This window comes from Mustela putorius, unplaced genomic scaffold (assembly GCF_011764305.1).
Source record: "Mustela putorius furo isolate JIRA1106 unplaced genomic scaffold, ASM1176430v1.1 tig00537227_pilon_pilon_pilon, whole genome shotgun sequence".
Lineage (NCBI taxonomy): Eukaryota > Metazoa > Chordata > Mammalia > Carnivora > Mustelidae > Mustela > Mustela putorius.
Genome location: NW_025422368.1, coordinates 24,368,931 through 24,387,486, shown reverse-complemented (window position 1 = coordinate 24,387,486; position 18,556 = coordinate 24,368,931). Strand labels below are relative to the sequence as shown.

Genomic DNA, 18,556 nt, shown 5'->3' with positions numbered 1-18,556 from the left:
ACAGTTAATAGTAATTCATTCCCAAATGAAAGTTACTAAAGTTCTGAGGGGAACTGAAAAAGGCTCTGAAAGAGCTCTTAGAAGAGAGATATGGTCTCCATTCTCTCAGAAACTGAGCTGAATAGGGCCTCAAACTGAACAGGTACAGTCTAGGGCATTATTAAATAGATCCTTACAGTAACTCATGTTTCCTCTAGGTGACTTCTGTGCCAATGAAGCTAAATGGAAAAAGGAACAGACTTGTCCTCAGATTCAGGCAACACAACTAGCCTAAAGGGGAGATGGGACTGGCTGTGAGAAGTGGGCCACAATGGGAAGTTTCAAGCACTGTGACAAAAATGTGGTGCACCGTCTATCTCCACAGCACAGATCTCCACAGCACATACAAACTCAGGCCTTCAGTGGAGGGGTGGGGAATAGGGGAGAGGGGGCTGAAAAGAAAAAGAGCTCCTGGCATGTCCTACAGCTATCTGTATTGAGGGACTCCGTAAGAAGGTAGCTGATTTCATTTTGCCCTATTCCTATAAAGTTAGTGAGGTAGAGGGCTCTCAGCTTGAGATGTACTTCTGGCACTATCAGCCTCCCCTCCATGGAAATTTCACTGCATTCTAAGAATCTTCATTCATTCGAAGAATACCTAAAAGTAATTGGTTTCTTAGGTCAAACCTATTAAATCTCAGGGGGTCTGTGCTTTCTCCAAAAAGCATGACTGCAGGAGAGGCTGGTCACAAGCACAGGCATATGTGGGAACCCTTCCACGTGACGATTTAAGGGACAGTGAAAGGTACTTTGTCAATAACATTTCCTATAGTTAACAATTTTCTTTCTTTTTTTTTTTTTTTAAGATTTTATTTATTTATTTGACAGACAGAGGTCACAAGTAGGCAGAGAGGCAGGCAGAGAGAGAGGAAGGGAAGCAGGCTCCCTGCTGAGCTGAGAGCCCCATGTGGGGCTCGATCCCAGAACCGTGGATCATGACCTGAGCCGAAGGCAGTTAACAATTTTCTTATAGTAGGTACTATATTTAGCTCCCTTTATAGGCTTTAATACCAGTCAGCAAAATGCCACAAAGACTCTCCAAGATTTATAACTAAATATATGGTAACAAATTAAGTATAGCTCACACCATTCCCTGAACACCCTGCTTAAGAGAGCAATACTCACACACTTGAGGGGAAAGAAGTAGCTCCACAATTCTGACATTTAAATAAAATGGAAAGAGCATGATTACTGAAGTTAAATTTTATTCCCATCATGGAACAATTCCAATATCCTGCACTCTAAGATGCCACACTGCCAAGCACTTTATAAGAGACTAGTTTGGAGAATTTTATGAGTTCTTGGGTTTGTACTGACTCTTTTATTTTTTATAACTTTGAATAAGTCATTTCAATAACCAGATGATAATTACAACTTTTAAATTACCGGATTATATGTCTAAAAAATACAGCCAACTGGAAAGTACATAATAGACCCCTATTCATCTGATAGGTAGAGCAATAGACTAGACTTCGAAAGACCTTGGTTTTTACTTAACTTCTACCACTGATTATTAAAGTTTGGGTAAATTACCTAACTTTCCTGTGCTTCAGAGTTTCCACTTGCAAGTTAGATATAAAATCTGAACTGACCTACTTTAAAAGAAAATTGAGAAGAAATATTTTAAAAGCTTTTGAGTTATTTGGAAGATACAAGCTAAATCTAGAAGCTGGCAAAAGTGTAAAGACAAAATCAAAGAAAGATTAAACACTTAAACACTTAAAATATAATGCAACTTTTCTGAAAACCATTCATTTAAGAATTATGAAGTATTTTAGAAGTACCTCATTTAAAAACCCATTTCTAGATTATAAATGCACATTCCAAAATAATGTTTAAAAAGGAAAAAAATGAGATTTATCACAGTGCAGAACATTCCTTAACTGGCTTCACAAAGGATCAAAAAGTGCTACATGGTTTGTGCCAAACAAGGAACAAATCTGGAATAATGATCAGTGACAGTCTATCACTAGGCACCAATATAAACAGAAACATACTAAAACGATAGAAATGCATTCTACTATCCCAAAAAGACCACATACATGAAAGAAGATAGGAGAAACTGTTCTTCCTTCATGTAAGAGTAAAGTCATTCTTCCTACTTTTTGACTTCTTTATTTCTTCCTTACCTTTCTCAATAAAAGGCCCTTCCAAAAGCTCAAATTATATCATAATCATGATCACTATACTATTTCTCCTTCCAGCCTGTGAAGAGCTTTTACATTTCATTTCTTTTCTGAAAAGCCTTAACAAGTGTACTGAGCATTTATATATCTCCTTTTACATTTCATTTCTTTTCTGAAAAGCCTTAACAAGTGTACTGAGCATTTATATATCTCCTTTTTAATTAGCATGAAGAATTCATTCAAAGGTACTAACTCTTGAATTAAACTACACAACCAATCACTAACAACTGTGAACCTAAAACAATTCCAATGTCCTTCTGTATGTAGTCCAATGCAAATGAGATGAGAAATTGAGTCAATGTATATATGAAAACATGCATAAAACTATGAAAAAAAAATTCTTTGCCTTTACCTCCGTGCATGTGGGAAGGAAAAAGAATAAGTGAGTGAGGGCTATCTGGGTGGTGCAGTCAGTTAAGCCGACTCTTGGTTTGGTTCAGGTCACGATCTCAAAATCATGAGACTGAGTCCCCTGTGAGGCTCTGTACTCAGCAAGGAGTCTGCTTCACATTCTTTTTTTTTTTTAAGATTATTTATTTATTTATTTATTTATTTGACAGAGATCACAAGTAGGCAGAGAAGCAGGCAGAGAGGAGGAAGCAGGCTCCCTGCTGAGCAGAGAGCCCGATGTGGGGCTCAATCCCAGGACCCTGGGATCATGACCTGAGCCAAAGGCAGAGGCTTTAACCTACTGAGCCACCCAGGTGACCCTCTGCTTCAGATTCTCTTTCCCTCTTCCTCTCTCCCTCCCCTCTGCATGCTCTCTCTGCCAATATCTAGGAATCAATAAATATTGTTCAAATTCAATAAATTTAGAACTGGCAATATAATCATGGTCTGATGATTACTTCCATTTTACGTATGTATAATGAAAAATATATACTAACATAACTATACATATATAAAATATACAGAGAAAGAATATATAATAAATACTGTATAGAAAGAGACTATATGGGGCACCTGGGTGGCTCAGTGGGTTAAGCCTCTGCCTTCAGCTGGGGTCACGATCTCAGGGTCCTGGGATCGAGCCCCCTATCGGCTCTCTGCTCAGCGGGGAGCCTGCTTTCTCCTCTCTCTTTGCCTGCCTCTCTGCCTATGATCTCTCTGTCAAATACATACATACATACATACATACATACATAAATATGAGACTATGTGGAAAAAATAAGCAAATATACTCTCAGCAAGTAATTATCAGACCTAAACAATGACTAAAAGAGAACACTTCTAAAATGAGGGGCTGAGGGGAAAGGAGAAATAAAAGACTACTGCTTTTCATCATCAGTTTTTCTGCTACTTGATGTTACCACATCTATGTATCACTATGAAGTTCTTATTTTAAACAATTTCTTCAAGATAACTCTCTGCAAAGTATCCCATTACTGACTACTAACTATTGACTTGGCATCTTTCTACATTATCTTCAGTTTGGATTATACTGACTTCTATCTATAGGCAACACTCTGCAATATTTTCTTCCATCACTTTATGTATGTGCTATCTATAATGCAACAATTAAGTCCCTAGTCTACCTGAACAAGGACTACAATTTCCGGTTCTATTTATTATTCATAGCTACTTGCAGAGTAGTCTGCAAAAAAAAAAAGGAACTTGCAGATTTAACATCTTAACAATTCACTGAAAACTTGAAAATTTTTCTAAAAAAAGGAGAAACTAGCAATGAATATAAGACAATTTAATACAATAAAAATGAGGTTTCGTTCTTCCGTTTTTATTGAGATATAGTTGACATAAAACATTGTGTAAGTTTAAGGTACACGGTATATTGACTAGATGCACTTAATATATGTTGCAACATGATTACATTCACAACACTAACACAGTGTCACGTAATTACCATTTCTTCTTGTGTTAAGAATATTTATGATCTGCTCTCAGCAAATTCCAGGTAGAGAACACAGTATTAATAACTATAATCACTATTCTGTATGTTAGATTCCCAGAACTTATCATAAAACTGGAAGTTTGTATTCTTTGACCAACATCTCCCTCCCCCACGTAGCCCCTACTCTTCTGAGTTCAGCCTTCTCAAATTTCACATGTAAGTGAAATAATAATCCAATTGTTTTTCTCTGTCTTATTTCATTTAGTACAATGCCCTCAAGGCCATCTATGTTGTGACAGATGGCAGGATGTCCTTCCTTCTCATAACTAAATAATATCAAACACACACCCCACTTTTTTTTTTTAAGGTTTTAATTTATTTATTTGACAGAAAGAGAGACTGAGAGAGGGAACACAAGCAGAGGAAGTGGGGGAGGGAGAAGCAGGCTTCCCACTGAGCAAGGAGCCCAATGCAGTGCTCAGTCCCAAGACCCTAAGACCATAACCTGAGCTGAAGGCAGACGCTTAATGACAGAGCTACCCAGGCACTCCCCACTTAGGTTGTTTCCATTTTTTGGTTGTGGTAAATAATGCTGCAGTGAACAGAAGAGTACAGATATCTCTTCAATACCATGTTTCCTTTTCTTTTGAAAAAAAAAATATATATATACACACACACATATACACATACACACACACATACATATATATATCCAGAAGTGTGATTGCTGGATCACATGGGAGTTCTAATTTTTTAAGGGACCTACATACTATATTCCATACTGGCTATATCAATTTACATCCCTAGCCATTAGTACAATAGGGTTTCCCTTTTTTCCACACCTTCACCAACATTTGGTATCCCTTGCCTTCTGGGTGGTAACTATTTCTAGCAGGTGAGAGGCAACAGCTCCTTGTGGCTTCGATTTGCACTAATCTTTCCACAATTAGTTATACTGAGCATCTTTTCACTTCTCCACTGATGATTTGTATGTCTTCCTTGGAAAGACATCTATTCAGGTTCTCTGCCCATTTTTTAATCAAATTATTTGGGATATTTTGGTGTTGAGTTGTGTAAGTTTTTTATATATTTTATATAACCCTTATTAGATATATCACTTGCAAATACCTTCTCCCATTTAGTAGGTTGCCTTTTCATTTTGTTGATGGTTTCCTTCATTGCGCAAAAGCTTTTTATTTTGGTGGTCTCAAAAGTTTATTTCTGCTTTTATTTCCCTTTCCAAAGAGACATATCAAGAAAAATAGTGCTAAGATCAATGTCGAAGAAATGCCCATGTTTTCCTTAAGCAGTTTTATGATTTCAGGTCCACATTTATGACTTTAATCCATTCTGAGTTTATTTTTGTGTGTGACTTAAGCCAGTGGTCCAGTTTCATTCTTTTGCATACAGCTGTCCCATTTTCCCAGCATCATTTATTAGAGACTGTCTTTTCCCCATTGCATATTCTTGCCTCCTTTGTCACAGCTGAATTTACCATAGAAGCATGTGCTTATTTCTGGACTCTCTATCCCGTTCCATTGATCTATAGGTCTACTTTTGTCCTGATATCATACTGTTTTGATTACTGTAGCTTATTGTATATCCTGAAATCTGAGACTGTGATATCTTCACCTTTGGTCTTGCTCAAGACTCTTGGTTATTCAGGGACTTTTGTGGGTCCATACAAATTTTAGGTTGCTTCTTTGTAGTTCTGTGAAAAATGCTGTTGGTATTTTATAGGGATTATATTCAATCTGTACTTTGTTTTGGGTACTATGAACACTTTAACAATATTAATTCTTCCAATCCTCTATTTATTTTTAAATTGAGTTGTCTGGGATTTTTTATTATTGAGTTGTATGAATTCTTTATATATTTTGGATATTAACCTCTGACCCGAAGTTTGCAAATATTTTCTCCCATTCTGTAGACTGCCCTTTCCTTTTGTCAATGGTTTTCTTTGCTGTGCTATAGCTTTATAGTTTGGTATAGTCCCACCTGTTTATTTTTGCTTTTGTTGCCTTTGCTATTGGTATCGAATCCAAAAATCATTGCCAAAACTCACGTCAAAGAGCTTACTGCCTATGTTTTCTTCTAATTTTGTTTTGTTAATGTGATACATCATTCTGACTGATTTTTATGTTGGACCATACTTGCATTCCTGAAATAAATACCATTTGATCTCACATGATCCTTTTAATGTACTGTTGAATTTGATTAAGTAATATTTTGTTGAAAACTTTCTGGGTTTTTCTTGTAATAGAGTTCTAGTTTTATACCACTGTGATCAGAAAGGGTGCCTGATATGACTTCAGTATTTTAAAATTTGTTGAGACTTGTCTTTTGGTCTAACATATGATCTGTTCTGGAGCATGTTTCATATGTGCTTGAGAAGAATCTGTATTCTGCTTCTTTTGGATGCAACGTTCAGTAAACATCTGCTAAACCCATCCAGTCTAACATATAGTTTATATTCAGTGTTTCCTTACTGATTTTCTGACTGATCCATTTATTGTTGGAAATGGTATATTGAAGTCTCCTATTGCTATACTGCCATCTGTTTCTCCCTTCAGTTCTGTTAATATGTGCTTTATATACTTAGGTATTCCTATCTTAGGTGCATAAACTAAGATGCGTAAATTTAGGTGCATAAACAAATGTTATATCTTCTTGATGAACTGACCCCTTTATCATTAGAAATGAAATTTTTATGTTCAAAGTTATTGTTAAGTTCATATACTGAAACAATCACTTACCTTTAAGAGCTTCACAGTGCTTTTTAATTGCTACAGGAGTTAAATGCAGAAAATTGGGGATCTAAAATAGAGAAATTTAAAGGATAAATTCACCTACTACCTCAAAAACATAAAAAAAAAATTTCATAAAAAAAAATCCTAAGCACAACAAACCTTGTAATAAATAAAATCTAGTTTTTACAATATTAATTCTATATCACATGTGTTATGAATTCAATAAATGAATTCTGGGAAATATAGATTCATGATGTATGTTATGATGACTGGCCGTTGTGGGGGGAAAAATGCTGTTTTTATAGTACTCTTCCTGCCAAAAATCTACAGGTACACATATTTTAGTTATAAAACTAAAAGCACTCAAGGACACAGATTATTGTTTAATCATCTTAATTTCCCTGGAATACAAAAAGACATACAAATTATTCAAGGTTCTACAGTCTTAACACTTTGGTTAACATCCTTCTAGACATCTCTTTAAAAAACAGATACATGTATATGACTTTACATAAATGGATTCATACTGTTCTAGAAACTGCTTTCTTTTTTGGTCTATGTTTTTTTTTTTTCCCCAAGGGAAAACCATTTTATAAACATATATTTTTATCCCCAGGGGTACAGGTCTGTGAATCACCAGGTTTACACACTTCACAGCACTCACCAAAGCACATACCCTCCCCAATGTCCATAATCCCACCCCCTTCTCCCAAACCCCCTCCCCCCAGCAACCCTCAGTAGAAACTGCTTTTTAAAGATTTACTTATTTGAGACAGAGAGAACGTGCACATGTGTGCACACAGCTGGGAGGGGCAGAGGGAGAGGGAGAAGAATCTCAAGCAGACTCCGCATTGAGTGCGAAGCCGCCTTGAAATCATGACCTCACCCAAAATCAGGAGTCACTCAACCACTGTGCTATCCAAACACCCCTAAACTAAGTTCCCTTCTTTCATTTAAAGAAATGATAAATTTCTTCAATGTTTGTTTTCTTTTATCCCTTGAAACATTCAGATTTCCAAATTTCATTTACCCCTCTCTAGCAGCAGTCAACTCCTTCTCCATATTACCATCTCATTTTTTAACCACCATCTTTTAGCAATTTATTTTTTGTTTTTCGGTTTTTCAATACTGAACATATATATATATGCGATGTATATAAAAGTAGCATATAAAAGTAGCATACATATGCTAAGTGAAGTAAGTCAGAAAAAGAAAATACCATATGATTTTACTTACATGTGGAATCTAAAAACATAATGAACAAAAAGTAGAAACAGACCCTTAAATTCAGAGAACAAACTGGTGGCTGGAGGGGAAGGGACATGGAGAGATGGGAGAAATGGGTAAAGAGGAGTGGGAGATAAAGGCTTCCAGTTATGGAGTAAGTAAATCATAGGGACAAAAGGTAGAGCATAGAAAATATAGTCAATGATATTGTAATAGGGCTGTATGGTGACAGATGCTAGCTACATTTGTAGTGAGCACCGTATAGCACAAAAACTTGTGAAACCACTACGTTGTATACCTGAAACTAATGTAAAATTGTGTGTTAACTATACTTCCAATTAAAAAAAAGAAGAAAAAGATTCTCATATAGTGGAGAACACAGTTTATGACAATTTTACCGTATATAACATGAACCATCTAAGATATGCCTTCGCAGGCAAAACATATTCATATTTTCTTTAAAAAGGTTATAGTTCATGGTACCTGGGTGGCTCAGTTGGTTAAGTGTGTGTGTTCGGCTCAGGTCATCCTGGGATTGAGCCCTGCATTGGGCTCCCTGCTCAGTGGGGAGTCTTCTTTTCCTTCTGCTCCTCCCCTCCCCCTGCTCATGCTCCCACGTGTTCATGCTCTCTCTCTCTCTCTTGCAAAAATAAATAAATAAAATCTTCAAAAAAAAGCTTATAGTTCATAAATCATTATAGATGCTACCAACTGAAGCATTGAATATGACATATTTTGCTTCACGAAATAAAGAAGTTGAAGGACTATAACAATATTAAACGATATTCTACTTTTCTGGGCAGAAAGTTTTAGAATCTCTTTAAAAGTAGATTTCAAGGGTGCCTGGGTGGCTCCATGGGTTAAGCCGCTGCCGTCGGCTCGGCTCATGATCTCAGGGTTCTGGGATTGAACTCTGCATTGGGCTCTCTGCTCGGCGGAGAGCCTGCTTTCCCCTCTGTCTCTGCCTGCCTCTCTGCCTACCTGTGCTCTCTCTCTGTGTGTCAAATTATAAATAAAAATCTTTAAAAGTAGATTTCAGGGACACCTCAGTGGCTCAGCTGTTTAGGCGCCTGTGTTCGGCTATGGTCATGATCCCCGTGACCAAGCCCTGCACCCTCTGCCTCTTGCCCCGTTGGTGTTCTCTTGTGTGCATGGTTCCTCACCCTCTCTCTCTCAAATAAATAAATAAAATCTTACCAAAAAAAAAAAGGTAAATTTCAGTCACAATTCTCAATCTCAAATTAGGTCATTTCATTTTTCTGAGTTCCACTTGAAAGATATAGGTAGAAAAAATACAATAGAAAAGAAAAAGCCAGAAAGGAAGCCATAGGATCAACTGGTTATATTCTTAAATGCTCAGGACTCTTTGAGTCTTCTCTACCATGGACAATCAGAATGTATCATCCATTATTACCTGAAAAAAAGTTTAAACTAAAATACAATACCTGCTGCTACATACTGAACCCTCAAGTACAAGGCAGGGTAGGAGTGGGAAGAGGACCAGCATTTCTTTAGAAATAATTCTTAGCCAATGAATCAGCAATTGACCTTACCTTTAATAGTTCTAGATTTCCCTCCTTTGCCATGGGCACCCCCCTTTTTACTGGATAGCCCATTCGAATGGGAAGAGGTACAGCAGAAGGTTTAAATGGTGCTGCAACAGGATAAACACTAGGCCAATCTTGGTCAACAGTCATTTTCTCTGTCCTAGGAGGTAGTGCCTATAGAATATAAAATGGTTTAGTATTTTAAATATGAATATGATCTTTAATTTTAAAGCAAAAAACCTACAAAAAAAGAAACACAAGCAGAATTGCAACTGATGTAAAATCTGACCTCTTATAAAGCTGCTGCTATTCAAATGAAAAACACCAAATCTACCTAATATTTTTGCACTGTTTCTGCAAAGCTTCTGGTAAGGATCTTCTTTAATAGCACACTTCCTTCACTAAAAATTTCTGTGGATTTAGACTTTTAGCAAATTTTTTACATTTTGTTGAAGAGTAACAATGTATTTTGAAATACAGATCTTCCTCAACTTATGATGGGTTTATTGGACACTCAGTGTTTAAGTTGAAAACACCATAAGTTAAAAACGCTTTTAATACACCTAACCTACCAAACAGCATACCTTAGCCTAGCCTGCCTTAAATGTGCTCAGGACACTTACATTAGCTTACATTTGAGCAAAATCTTCTAAAACAAAGCCTATTTTATAATAAAGTGTTGAATATGTCATATAATTTATTGAATACTGTACTGAAAGTTACAAAAAAAAAGAATAGTTATAAGGTACAGACTGGTTGTTAAGTATATTGGTTATTTATCCTCATGACTCTGTGGCTATACCTAACTGACACTGCCCAGCATCGCACAAGCTCATACCGCATAATGCTAGCCTAGGAAATGATCAAAATTCAAAATTCCTAGAACAGTTTCTACTGAATGTGTACTGCTTTCTCACCACTATAAAGTTGAAAAATTATAAGCTGAACCAGTGTAAGGTGGTGAATGTTTCCCAAGTTAAAATAGTTTTCAGAACTTTATTGATGGAAGTCAGTACAGGAGAAGACACTGATAACTGAGAACTAGAGGAAAGAAGAAATAAATAATATGAACTTGGAAATAAGTAAGTAGGTTAAACTAACTGAATACATATATAATGAGAGATTATAAGTCTCCTAGTTTCAGAGAACAGCTATGTGACAGTTTAGTCAATCACATTAACATACACGTATTTTTTAAAAAACTGTATTCATTAGAAGGGGACGGCTGGCATATAAAAGTAGGGTTTTAAAGAAGCAAAATCTGGCAATGCCCAATAATGCAATACCAAAACTAGGGTAGTGTACGCCTTGGAAGAAGGTAATATTCCTGTGAAAATAACTACTCTAGATAATTATAATTTGGTACCAGTTAACTTCCATCTAATAATTTGTCTCTGTTCTGACTCCATCCTCAACAAGTGACCTTAGGATTCGGATTCTTTTATAGACTTGCCTACAGCGTAAGACCAAACTGGTGAGATTAATACACACATCCCAGGCTTCATAATTATTAAAAGCACCATCAAAAATAATTCTATATTCTAGTTTATATACCTATTTCCCAGGAATATGTGAGTCTATTTATCAAAGATGATCCATTTCTTGGGGTACTGACAAAAACCAGTCAAAGAATAGAACCAAAGCTCTGGCAGTCACCAAGTACGCATCCCCTTGTGAAGCCTTCTCGGGCAGCATTCTTCTACCTGATCATCAATATCTGCCTCACTTTAGAACTTCAGAGATCATAAAGATAATATGTAGTAGAGCACATTGTTTACCTTTCTTCTCAGTGGTCTTTCATATCTGGGTGTTCTGCCTGCTATACCTAAAAGACAACACAGTAGTTACAGAGAACTGAGTATGTACAGTTGTTCAACAGTGATCATGATCCCAAAACTCTGAGATTATTTCAGGTATTCATGAAAATGAAATAATAATCCATTTTCTGTAAGCTCTGGGACTAAATCATCTTAATGAAAAGTCAGAAATAGTTAAGAAAAGTCCAGTTACTATTTTTTTTAAGATTTTATTTATTTGACAGACAGAAATCACAAGTAGGCAGAGAGGCAGGCAGAGAGAGAGGGAGGAAGCAGGCTCCCTGCTGAGCAGAGAGCCCGATGTGGGGCTCGATCCCAGGACCCTGAGATCAGGACCTGAGCGGAAGGCAGAGGCGTAACCCACTGAGTCACCCAGGTGCCCCAAAGTCCAGTTATTTAAATTAAAAATGTATTGTGACTGATGATATAGTGAATTAATCACCTAAAGAAATATTTTTAATAAATGTTAAGGTTCATCATCAAACTCACTTTCCCAATTAAAATATCTAGTTAGAAATAAGAACTTTACATCTTTAAAGATATTTGAATGGAAATGTTTTAACTATAAATATACTTGCTCATATTTGGCAATGGAAATGTTTTAAAAAAACTATAAATATACTTGCTCATATTTGGCATTATTTGGTTCCACCAAAAAAAACAAAAAAAAAAAAAAAAAAAAAAAAAAAAAAAAAACAAAAAAAAAAACAAAAACCTTTGTTTTTCCTTCTGTATTGCATATTAGAACATATTAGCCAATGTTACAGTAATGCCAGTAAAAACAAAAATCATGGCCATTCCTAATAAATCATATAACTATAGAAGACAGTAAGTTATTTACATACAGTATATAGCTTTCGTCTCTCTAAATGTTCTGCTTCATCACAGCATACAGTGCTATAATTATGCAGCACTTTCACATGCCAGGCACTATGCTACATGCTTTTCATTATCTCACTTAATCTTATTGTTCACAATAACTGGAAGTACTATTATTATCCTTAGAGGTCATTTAGAGCCGAGAAAAAGAGTTAGGGTGACAACAGGATTGCATATAGGACTCTCCACACTCTGAACCACTTCTATCTCTAGCTTTATCTCCCTTCACAAGGTCCCACAGCTAAACTAAACTTCCAGTACCAGAGCCTGTGGACTTTCTCCAAACTTACTGGCCCCTCTGCCTGGAATGTGCATCCCTTCCACCTGTCTGGCTTCTGTCCCCTTCTGCCTCCCCATCTCATTTCTTTATCTGACACATTTTTATTCATCCCTTGATAGTAATTCATTTATTCACTCAATCATTTGAGTGATATTGTATACCAGAAACGGAGAAGGCAGCAATGAGCAAAAGAAACACAGATCTTGCTTTCACAGAATGTGGTCTGTCAAATAAGATATTTAAGAAGTGATTTCAATAAATAGTCATACTATTAAGGGCAACATATAGCAGAAGACAAAACTTAGTTAGTTGGAGAGAACTGCCCTGAAAAGCTGGATTTTAAGCCTAAACCTTAAGGATGAGCAAGAGGTAGCGCTGGGAACAGGCAAGTGAGAAAGTTTCTACACAGAAAAGGAAATGTAAAATCAATGGGAATAGTTCAAGATAGCTGAAATTTAAGACTAGAACAGAAAGGACATTAAGAAAAGAAGTTGGAAATATTTAATAAGCACCTCAACTACAATACATCATTAAGAGAGCTCTTAATTTTCTTCTTCCAGACTTCCTGACCCCTGTAAATGACACTGCCAATAATCCGATTACTCAGGATAAGAATCTAACCTGCTTCCCGAGACTTATTCTTATGCCCCATATCAAATCCATCAGTTAAGTCCTCCTAGCCGTTCCACTTTTAGCCCACTAAAGTAGGTTCTTCACACAGTGATTTTTTAAAAATATTTTATTTATTTACCTGACAGAGAGAGAGAGAGAGAGAGCGAGAGCGCGGCCAAGCAGCGGGAGCAGTGGGCAGAGGGAGAAGTAGGTTCCCCACCAAGCAGGGAGCCTGATGCGGGGCTTGATCCCAGGACGCCAGGATCATGATACAAGTCAAAGAAGGAAGATGCTTAACTGAGTGAGCGACCCAGGTGCCCCAGGGGTCAGTGATCTTCTAAAAGTATAAATCAGGGGTGCCTGAATGGCTCAGCTGGTTAAGCATCTGACTCTTGATTTCGGCTCAGGTCATGATCTCAGTCAGGGTCATGAGATCAATCTCTGCGTCAGGCTCCACATTCAGCAGTCGGCTTGTCCTTCTCCCTCTGCTCCTCCTCTCCTGAAATAAATAATTATATCACTTCCATGTTCAAAACCCTCCAGTATAATCCCAAACTTAAAATAAAATCCTAAAAGCCGTGCAAGATCAGATCATTACTTATCTTTCTAACATCTTTTTTGTTTTTTAAAGATTTTATTTATTTATTTGACAGACAGAGATCACAAGTAGGCAAAGAGAGAGGAGGAAGCAGGCTCCCTGCCAAGCAGAGAGCCTGATGCAGTACTTGATCCCAGGACCCTGAGACCATGACCTAAGCCGAAGGCAGAGGCTCAACCCACTGAGCCACCCAGGCGCCCTCTTTCTGACATCTTAAGACTACCACTTAACTATGTTCATTTACCTCATTGACTTTCTTTCTCTTCCTTGATCACACCCCTAAGCTTGTTCTCAATACCTGGCTTTTGCACTTGCAGATCCCTATGTCAACAATGCTATTCCCCCCAGATCTTGGCATGATACCATGCCATGAGCTCTGCTCAAATGTCACTTCCTCAAGGCGGTCTTTCCTAACTACTCAAATTTTATCTACCCTATAGCCAGTACTCCTCCAATCTATCATTTTCAATACCCTGCTTTATTTTCCTTCAAAGCCCTAATCACCGCCTGACACTGTACTGACACTGTTTTGTTTATAGTCTGACTTACCCAAAACAATATAAACTTCATGAGGTGAGAGACCTTGCTATATCCCATTATCGAGAACACTACCCAGCACACAGTAGGAGTTAAGTATTTACAGAATGAATAAAAAACTTACAAGACACAATCATTAAGACGATAAAGGGCCACTCTGACAAGTTAAGGAATTTATCCTATCTTAAAGCAATGAGGAATCATTCACAGATTTTGAACAAGGGAGTGGCAAGGTAAGATTCGCTTTTTGAATACTTGACTCTATCGCTTCTCAGCCTTTTGGCTAAGATCAAGTGTGAATACTTCACTCTACTTATGAGAATTCAAGGTAGGAGAGCATGAGCAGAAATAGGGGCCAGTAAAGAAACTACTGTAGAAGTGAGAGATGGTGGCCTAGACTGAACTCTTGGTAATACAAAGATTAGCGATTGTACAGACGGTAGCTTGGACAGCACCTGGTGAATGACTGGACACGCCCCCTCTTTGACATAGCTTTTCCCGATTCCCTCCCGAGGGCTCTTCCTCAATGCCCGTTACTCTATTCACGCTTCCATTACAGCACCTCACACTGCATATAGTGTGACTCCGTTAACAGATCTGTCTTTTCCACAGATTCTTCCAAGTAAGAACAAGTGTCTTGAATGAAGGTCATCTCAATGATGTCTGTTGAATGAAGGTCATCCCATTTGGTGGCCTACCTAGGGCTGGAATTCAGAGCGGCAATTTGTCCCACGAGAGCTGTATGCTTCTCTTAACGTTCGAGAAAACCCATGGTTCAGCACTGCCCAACAAACATCACCCGGCACCAGTACCTAGCGTGACCCTGTGCCAGTGGCCGCGCAAAGGGAGGACCAGAAAGCGCGGGTCACTCTAAGGGGCTAGGGGCAGAAAGCTCGCAACGCCCAGCCCATCCAGAAGCAGAAATCAGCGACTAAAAATCCGATGACAGGGGTACAGAAGAGAGACCCACACCTGCGGCTTTGCTACCGGGAGCAAAGGACGTACCGGCTTCCCCAAGGCGGTGCGGACTCCGCCACCGCGGCGGCTAGCATGGATTCGGTGTTCCGCCCTCTCACCTCCCGCAAAGCCCGGAGGGGATGCGACAGACACTCACGAGGGCTTGGTATCGCGGAGCGGGTGGCCGGAGACACGGAGGTACAGAAAGCACGCAGGGTCCTGGTCCCCGGCTGCAGGGTCAGCCACGCGGAGAGCGCAGCAGCCGCCATGGTCGCGAGGACGGCAAGCCGGATGGGACAAGCGCAGTCGGGAGTCAAGGGGCGGCTCTGAGGCCGCTACTGCGCAGGTTCGCCCCGCCTTGCCCCGCCCCTACGGGGGAAAAACAGGAAATAGGCGGGCCTGCAAAGTCCGCTTGGAGTCAAATGTGCAAGAAGATAGCCCCAAAATAGGAAAAACTAATAGAAGAAAACAAAAAGGTAACAAAATTTTTAATACATACATACATACATACATACATACATACATACGCAGTGAGTCCTAAGAGGACTGTAAGGGATGGGGAAAAATGTGGCTTACAGAGGGCAAATGTGATCTGGCTGGGATTTCAGATGACACAAGAGTCTGGCAGTTTACCTTAGGGCCCTGCTCCTTTGCCATTGCTGCCTTTCCACACTTTCTCGGTTTAAAGAAGTCTTGAGCTGGTGCAAGTGATATACTCTAAGAACGAGACAGTATCTGAGAGTAGTTAAAAGGATGGCCTCTAGCCAGACTACTTCTGTTTAAAACTTGACTTCATTTTTTCTTGGCTGGGTTGATCCTAATCAAGTAAATATAGCGAAAGCTCTGGGTGAACTGTTAGCCTACAGTGAGCGCCCTGTGTGCATAGGCTGTGACTGTTATTAATGATTTCGTTAGCTCCTTTGTAGATCAGGTTAGAATTACAAAAAGACCTCATCAAGACCTCAAAAATAATGGTCATTCTTTCTTTTTTTTAACGATTTTTTAAAAAAGTTTATTTGACAGAGCGCAAGAGGGAGCATGAGCAGGGGAGAGCAGGAGAAGCAGGCTCCCTGCTGAGCAGGGAGCCCCAAGCGGGGCTGGAGACTCAATCCCAAAACCCTGGGATCATGATCTGAGAGAAAGACAGACACTTAATGACTGAGCCACGCAGGCGCCCCAATAATGGTCATTTTTTAAATGAGATTTTTTTTTTCTGCCCTCCTCTATTTCAATAAAAAAGTTGTAGATTTTGTGTGTCTGTAAAGGAGGTGAGTTCAAGGTCTTCCTGCCTCGAGGCATCTTGGATTGAAACCTATTTTGACAACCCTAGGATGGATTAATGTACAACCATTAAAAAATTATCCTCTATTGTTTTTAATAGGTACTATAATATTTAACCAAAGTACAAAATTACAGTAACAGGAATAACTGGGAACCAACACGACTGACTCTTGGTAAGCATACCAAGTAGAGCAGGGGGGTGCAGGTGTCCCAGAGTAGTGTGTGTGCAAGCATTCCGTGTGCTATGGACATCAATCAGTATTGTTGGGGGGTGGGGGAGGGTAATTGGCAGATAGGGACAAGTATTCGTGATAATCACCATTCTTATCTTTCCTGGCCTTTTACCATCCCATAACTGTTCCAAAGCAGAAGTACAGTGTGTTAAATGTACTAGCTTCCTAGGGCTGCCCTAAGAAAGTACCACAAATTGAGTGACTTAAAATAACATTTATTCTCTCACCAGTTCTAGATGCGAAAAACCCCAAATCCAGGTGTTAGCAGGGGAAATTAATAAAAGGAAAATTAATAAAAGAAAATATCCAATAAAAGGAAATATCATTTAAAATGAAGTCTAGAGGCCAGATGAGGGAGCTCTCACATTCTACCACTAGCCAGCAAGTACAGACCCCACCAGGAACAGAGAGCACCTTGCAAATCTTGCCAGTGGATACCAGTTTACTAAGCCCCGCAGGAAAAGACAGTTGTTCTCCTACCCCAGCAACAGCCCAGTCAGTAAGAGACTGTCAGGATTAGCTAACGAAAAGGCAACATGCCTCAACAAACTCCCAGTTTACTCTCTAGGACTTTTCATCCATAACAGCCCCTCCCAACTCCCTTCTTTGTAACAAAGCAGTCCTCTCATTTGTTCTCCATACATGCCAATGGTTTTGCTGTAGCATTCATGTCCTAAACTGCAAGTCTCTGCTAATCCCTAGTAAACTCATTTTTGCTGGTAAAATAATTGACAGTTTTAAGATTAACAGTTCCTTCTGGAAGTTCTGAGAATCTGTTTATGCCTCTCTGCTCACTTCTGATGATTTGCAGTAGCTTGTAGATATATGGCTCCAATCCCTGCTTCTGTCTTCACATGGTGAGCTACCGTCTCCTCTGTTTTTAAGATTAAAAGTACAGCCTTTTGGTCAGATGGGTATGGGGTTTGAATCCAGGCTCTGTTTTTTTTGTGTTCTGGAGAAAATCTATCTAACATCTCTGAGCTTCAGTTTCGTGGAAAATGGAACCGTAAGATCTTCCTCAGAGCTGTTGTGATTTAAGTAGTTATGTTGCAGAAGGCAGAGTATAAATGGTGGTCATGGGGCCTCTGGGTGGCTCAGTGGGTTAAGCCTCTGCCTTTAGCTCAGGTCATGATCCCAGGGCCCTGGGATTGAGTCCCACATCTGGCTCTCTGCTCAGCACGGAGCCTGCTTCCCTCTCTCTCTGCCTGCTTCTCTGCCTACTTGTGATCTCTCTCTGCTAAATAAATAAATAAAATCTTAAAATAAATAAATGGTGGTCATTGGAATTAAGCTCATGGTCAATACAGCTGTGATTTTTGTACTCTCCAGTTTGTATGTTCTAGTACAGTGAATTAATTACAAGACCTATACCATACAAATTTAGGGACAAAAGAATTATGAATCTTTACAGAATTACTTTATATTCAGGGATCTCTCGGTTTCTGAGCAGGAAGTTGAGACTCCTGTCCTCGCCCTGCCCTCCTGTGTTTTCTTTTTGTCTTACTATCTCCCTAAGACGTTAGTGGACAGACATGACCAGAGTTAGAGGACCTAGAAAAATACTTACTGTTTTCCCAGACATCAAGTACAGTAAGGTTCCTTCTGAATTAAAAGAACTCATTTGCAATCCTGTCAGTAGGCAATAATATGTTTCATGCAGTGTAAACAGTAACACATGTACCTAGGAGTCACTAAGATTTACATAATTTTTCAGTTGGAAGAATTCTTAAAAGTGCAGTTGCTCACTTAGGATAAAAACTTTTT

General features: G+C 38.7%; 1 protein-coding gene across 2 annotated transcripts in view; it reads right to left on the bottom strand.

Moving 5' to 3' along the window:
* LOC123389961 (28S ribosomal protein S35, mitochondrial) overlaps positions 1–15,595 on the bottom strand; it is a 62,953-nt gene extending 47,358 nt beyond the window's left edge. The window contains exons 1-4 of one of the 2 annotated variants that reach the window (XM_045073056.1): positions 15,436–15,595; positions 11,377–11,423; positions 9,605–9,772; positions 6,831–6,891 (exon numbers count right to left, since the gene is read on the bottom strand). In XM_045073056.1, coding sequence (XP_044928991.1) covers positions 6,831–6,891; positions 9,605–9,772; positions 11,377–11,423; positions 15,436–15,547 — 388 coding nt within the window. In that variant the 5' untranslated portion in view covers positions 15,548–15,595. Of the gene's footprint in view, positions 1–6,830; positions 6,892–9,604; positions 9,773–11,376; positions 11,424–15,326 lie in introns of both variants that reach the window. The other variant, XM_045073057.1, reaches the window with a different exon arrangement.
* Between the last annotated feature and the right edge of the window lie 2,961 nt (positions 15,596–18,556).